Source organism: Takifugu flavidus, chromosome 22 (genome assembly GCF_003711565.1).
Source record: "Takifugu flavidus isolate HTHZ2018 chromosome 22, ASM371156v2, whole genome shotgun sequence".
In the NCBI taxonomy this organism is placed as follows: domain Eukaryota; kingdom Metazoa; phylum Chordata; class Actinopteri; order Tetraodontiformes; family Tetraodontidae; genus Takifugu; species Takifugu flavidus.
In genome coordinates, this window is record NC_079541.1 from 9,665,668 (window position 1) to 9,671,105 (window position 5,438).

General features: G+C 47.9%; 2 protein-coding genes across 3 annotated transcripts in view; one reads left to right on the forward strand and one right to left on the reverse strand.

The window, feature by feature from the left end:
- The first annotated feature begins 267 nt into the window (after nucleotides 1-267).
- Nucleotides 268-1,912, forward strand: spx (spexin hormone). Its single transcript, XM_057022189.1, has 6 exons — nucleotides 268-567; nucleotides 782-865; nucleotides 1,052-1,109; nucleotides 1,179-1,241; nucleotides 1,305-1,391; nucleotides 1,753-1,912. The coding sequence occupies exons 1-6, from the start codon at nucleotides 562-564 to the stop codon at nucleotides 1,815-1,817; spliced, it is 363 nt and encodes a 120-aa protein (XP_056878169.1). The 5' UTR covers nucleotides 268-561; the 3' UTR covers nucleotides 1,818-1,912.
- A 1,160-nt stretch (nucleotides 1,913-3,072) lies between these two features.
- Nucleotides 3,073-5,438, reverse strand: part of gys2 (glycogen synthase 2) — a 13,493-nt gene continuing 11,127 nt past the window's right edge. The window contains exons 12-17 of one of the 2 annotated variants that reach the window (XM_057022886.1): nucleotides 5,342-5,438; nucleotides 5,162-5,257; nucleotides 4,937-5,100; nucleotides 4,762-4,842; nucleotides 3,857-3,968; nucleotides 3,073-3,775 (exon numbers count right to left, since the gene is read on the reverse strand). The exon at nucleotides 5,342-5,438 is cut by the window's right edge and continues 30 nt beyond it. In XM_057022886.1, the coding sequence (XP_056878866.1) occupies nucleotides 3,738-3,775; nucleotides 3,857-3,968; nucleotides 4,762-4,842; nucleotides 4,937-5,100; nucleotides 5,162-5,257; nucleotides 5,342-5,438 (588 nt within the window). In that variant the 3' untranslated portion in view covers nucleotides 3,073-3,737. Of the gene's footprint in view, nucleotides 3,969-4,761; nucleotides 4,843-4,936; nucleotides 5,101-5,161; nucleotides 5,258-5,341 lie in introns of both variants that reach the window. The other variant, XM_057022885.1, reaches the window with a different exon arrangement.

The following is a 5,438-nucleotide window of genomic DNA, read 5'->3' on the forward strand; positions in this document are numbered from 1 at the left end:
TCCTCTGCTGTGCTCCTCAGCTCCTCAGCTCTGCTCCTCAGCTCTTCAGCTCTTTTCCTCAGCTCCTTAACTGTGCTCCTCAGCTCCTCATCTCTGCTCCTCAGCTCTGCTCCTGCAGCTCTTCAGCTCTGCTCCTCAGCTCTTTAGCTCTGCTCCTGCAGCTCCTCAGCTCTGCTCTTGCATCTCCTCAGTGCTGCTCCTTCAGCTCCTCAGATCTGCTCCTGCAGCTCCTCGGCTCTGCTCCTCAGATCTGCTCCTGCAGCTCCTCGGCTCTGCTCCTGCAGTTCTTCAGCTTTGCTCCTCAGCTCTACTTCTGCCCCTGTAGGTGTAGATGTGTGACATTGTGTTGGCTCAGCCGTGGAACAGGAGCAGCTGCATTGATTGATTTCACTCCTCGTAGCTCCGCTCCGACCCCGCTTCATCAAATTGGCGTGACCTATTGCTACTGGCGTCACGCACAGCAGCCCCACACGTATAAATAGAGAGCGGCAGAGCGCGGCTGAGGGCCAAAAACCGTCCTGAAGCTTTGTGCTGATCACCGTTTCCGACACCTCCGACACAATGACAGTGAGTAAAAGGGTTGCTTTGAATTTTTCTCACACCCGCAGACACACATGCACGCACCGAGAGTTAGAAGTAGGGCTCTGTTGCTCTGTAATGTCTGATCTGTGTGTACGGTGACGCTTTTATTTGATTTTCTTCATGTCAAAGTCAAGCATGTGGCCACCTACGTGTACCCTGCGTGCACGGTTTTATCCACAGCTGCTCTCTTCTCCCACAGCATCTGAGGAGCCTCACCTTAACCTATCTCCTGACCCTCCTGCTCTTTGGGACCTTCATCTCGCAGTCATGGAGCGCTCCTAAGGTAAGTCCCCTCTGAGGACGGCTGGTCCGGAAACAGACCAGACTGAGGACGGCCGGTCTGGGACGAGACCGGGCTGAGGACAGTCGTTCTGGGACCAGACTGAGGACACCCAGTCTGGGACCAGACCGGAACGAGGACAGCCGGTCTGGGACCAGCAGCAGGATAACTTTTCTTTCCCCCTCTAAGGGCTCCTTCCAGCGCAGGAACTGGACCCCGCAGGCTATGCTCTACCTGAAGGGAACACGTATGTAGGCTCTTTACTGTCATCTCAGTAGCGGACGATGAGACTGTTCATCTGCTGCTGTCTCCTCAGAGGGACGGAGGTTCATCTCGGAGGACAGGAAAGAAGGAGACGTCTACGACACCTTACACCTGGGTAAGAACGGCACTAGAAGCCCTGATCCTCCTCCCTGAATTCATCGCTGTTTTCCCCCTCCAGAGACCCGGAGCCAGAGCCCAGAGAAGCTCGGTGTGGAGCAGGCAGCCTCCATCCTGCTCAACTTCCTCCAACAAGCCAGGGAGAATGGTGAGAGCGGCGGACGCACTGCTCCTGAGCCCAGGATGGTGCTTCATCATCTGCTCATTGTCCTGCACACGTTCACCCTCCTCATCTTTGTGAAGGCATTGTGCTGAAAACAGCATCTGTTGTTGCTCAGACGAGGTGACATCAGTGTTCAAGTGTCTTAAAGTATTACTTCATCAGCAGCATCTTCACCATCATCATTATCATCATCCAAAGCTTTTCTCCCGCATGGAAACTTCGGTGTCTTTTGTCACATCAACTTAACGGCTCCTTGGTGTGTGTGTGTGTGTGTGTGTGTGTGGTGTGTGTGTGTGTGTGTGTGTGTGTGTGTGTGTTGTGTGTGTGTGTGTGTGTGTGTGTGCAGCTGATGAAGCCCCAGATGAGGAGTATTTGCAGGAGCTGCCAGTGTGGAAGAGGGAATATTTCTGAGCCTTTGGGATGTTGTTGTTGTTGTTGTAGTATCCGCCAGCTGTGTTTCTGCCTGTTGTGATGTTTTAATAAAAATAGCTGGAATAAAAGTCAAACTCGGTGTGTGTGAATTACTCACTTGGACATTTTTCTGACGACATTAAGTAGATGAAGAACAACAGCAATAAGAAATAACAGCCGTTGACAACAACCGCCTCAGCATTGTAGAGCAGCAGAGTCCTAGAAGAGCTCCACAGCCAACATGTGAACCTGAAGGTTTCCAGCTCATCTCTAGCTGATCCTGGAGCAGCAGGAAGCTACTGGCACCATCATCATCCATCACAGTCACGCTACTAACAATCAGCACAACAACAACCACAATCACAACTATGCCGCACCATTAATAACATGAACTACAATCACACCAACAAGAATAACAATCACAACAACACACCCCCACTACAAATAACAACAATAATAATAACAGCAACCAGAATCACAATCATAACTATACCCTTACTGTGAATAACAATTAAAAAAATAATAACAAGAATTACAATCACTATACCCCCACTAGAAATGACAACAATTATCATAATAATAACAAGAATTAAAATCATAACAAAAACCCACTCTGAACAACAACAACAATAATACACTGCTCAAAAAAATTAGAGGAACATTTTTTAATAAGACTATAGCAACCTATCAGTCAAACATCTGGGGTATTGATCTGGTCAGTTAAGTAGCAGGGGGGGTGTTAATCAGTTTCTGCTGCGTTGTGGTTAATGAAATAAACAACAGGTGCATCAGAGGGGCAACAATGAGACGGCTACAGAGGTTGCACAAGTAGTCCAACTCCTCCAGGATGGCACATCAATACATGCCGTTGCAAGAAGGTTTGCTCTGTCTCCCAGCACAGTCTAAAGGAGGAACAGGATAAGCACTGCCAGAGCCCTACAAAATGACCCGTTGTCAGGCATGCGTACAAGCATGTTTGAGCCACACAAATTACTTAGAATGATTTTGAGTTGCTACAATGACATTTGTGGCAAAATGGACCACTCTGCTGCATCATTTTTTCACTTTCATTTTTGGGGTGTCTTTGATTTCACCCCTCTAATTTCTATCAAATTATGTGGCATCATTTTGTTACTAATACATCACCTACTTTTTATCAGGAAAGATATTCAAGATCCCCCACCCTTTTGATCTGATGTGTTTTCTCTGCAGTCCTGGAGGACTGCCTTTGTAACATAACAAATAGGAAGCACAATTTGGTTGTAATTTTCATTTATTTTGTATGTTTCAGTTTTACAACGTTTAACCAACTTCGGTAAAAATCTGAACAGTGAGATGCTTCCTGGTGTTTATTGGAGAGCCTGTTAGCTACGTTAGCTGCAAAGCTAGTTCAACACATTAGTAAAGGCAGACAGAAATAAACAATAATGAGTTTTATTGTTATCATTAATATGAATGCACCTAATCTTGGATGTCAAATCAAAACATTTGTGTCCTTAACCAAATCCCATAGAAAACTGTTGACAAACTGCCTTTTTTTAAAAAATCTTTTCAATCTTGACATTTTGAATGAGGGCCTGAGGCATCAGGTTTGACTTATTACGTCTCATTTGCTCAACACTGAGCTTCAATCAGGACCAAATCATTCGTCCAACTTTCACTTCATGATGTTGTTGATTATAAATCCAAGGCAAGGATGCTCAACAGCAAATATAATAAACTCTCAGCGACCAAAGAAGAGTGTTTCTGTCTTTGTGGAACAATAACGTAAAGATGAGGGTGAGAAGATCGAGAGTCCAGACGGTCACCAGGTGGGAAGGCCGGTCATGCGTGTGTGCGCGTGTGTGTCTGTGTGTGTGAGTGTGTGGTGGCTGGGACTGTTTCCTGCAGACCTCCAGCAGGTCACGTGATCCACCCTCTTTAGTTTCCAGACTCTCCTGGTTGCTTCTTCTTGCCCTCTGGAACAGCACCGAGAACAAAGGGAGCCTTAATGTTTAGTCGGTCTCTTTCAGCCTCTTCCTCCTCGTTGTAGGGCTCACCATCATCGTCATCATCATCATCCTCCACATCACTATGGTGGGGGGTGGAGTGGAGGGAGGCAGAAGGGGAGGGGGGCACCGAATAGGGCCGAGGGTAGCGGAAGCCCTCTGTCTACAGCAGAGACACCACACTGTTAGACAAGTGTGTGTGAATATGCAGCACGCTCACACACACACGCACACAATCTAACACACAATCTCACTCACAAACACACACACACACACACGCACACACACACACACACAGTCTCACACACACAGCATTTCATCCTTTTTAGTTACAGTCTATTAAATGGCCGCATACACTATGTTCATTATCTGGTTTATTATCTGGTTCTGGAGGGTTCCGTGCATTAATTGCAACAGGGGGATCCAAACGTGCACATTGTTCAGAAAGACAGTGACTTCACGCTGTATGAACACTGAAACATTAACAGCGTGAGGGTGGGCTGCGGGGGTCCTATCAATCATCCAAATGTTAGCCTGTCAATTAAAGGCTGACCCACGGACCAAATGCAGCTGTTTGCAACTGTCAGTGGGAATCTGAGACAAGTAAGACATTTGTCCTCGTGCAGGTGAGGACACATGTCTCACATCTGTCCACCCAGACCACACGTTATTATTATCTGTCACACTGGCCAAGTACCTTGATGCCAGATGCCTTCCTGACACCAAAAATCAGTTTGCATTGTTATCAGGAAGGAAAACAACTCTGTGTGTTTGTGTGTGTGTGTGTGTGAGAGAGAGAGAGAGCATGTGCGTGTGTGAGAGAGTGTGTGTGTGTGTGTGTGTGTGTGGGCATTTGCAGCTTCTCCTATTGTCAGTTTTTTTCTTCTCTCTCTGGTTTTTACCTCCATTGTGTTGGAGATTATTATCCCAATCGAGCTCATTTTCAGTTGCCTCACCTTCAGAGGAGCCACTTGCTCCATCTTGAACTTGTCTGGGAATGCCCTGCTCAGTGCCAGATGTCGAGCGTGCATGTAGAACTGCAAATTACAGAGCCAGAGATGTTCATCATCAAGCAGCACCACAAGATATCCAGCAGAGCAAACTGGCTGCACTGGGTTCTCCACCACTGACCGTTCCCAGGTATCTCCAGTCCAGCAGGTCGGAGAGCCTCTCGGTCCTGTTGCGCTGAATAATGCGCTGGCGGCGGGACTGCTGGCAGAAGGTAAACATGAACTGAGTCAGCTGGTTGCACGACTCCTCTGCGGAGCGGAAGCGACGGTCCACGATGTAAATCCCTGAAAGAGGCAGCAGGTGAGGACCGTGTGTGTGAGCGCATGTGTGCGTGCACCTCCTTACCGTAGGCTGCGGGGTCTGAGACATGCTCCTCCATGAAGCAGCCAAAACCAGAAAGGTTGGTGGTGACACTGGGAATTCCCATCACCGTGCACTCAGCTGGGGTAAGACAGAACAGCTCAGTGGGGACAGATGGTTGGATGGACAGACGGACGGACAGACAGACAGACGGCACAAGGTTACCAGGTGTATATCCCCACGGCTCGTAATAGGAGGGGAACACTCCCAGGTTACAACCACGAACAAAGTCTTCATAGTCCATGGGGAGCAGAGGACTTGT

Excerpts from the sequence above, each read along its gene's own strand:
- spx (XM_057022189.1), top strand. Across the intron at positions 866-1,051 it reads AGTCATGGAGCGCTCCTAAG|GGCTCCTTCCAGCGCAGGAA; the intron begins GTAAGTCCCCTC and ends TCCCCCTCTAAG. Across the intron at positions 1,392-1,752 it reads CCAACAAGCCAGGGAGAATG|CTGATGAAGCCCCAGATGAG; the intron begins GTGAGAGCGGCG and ends GTGTGTGTGCAG.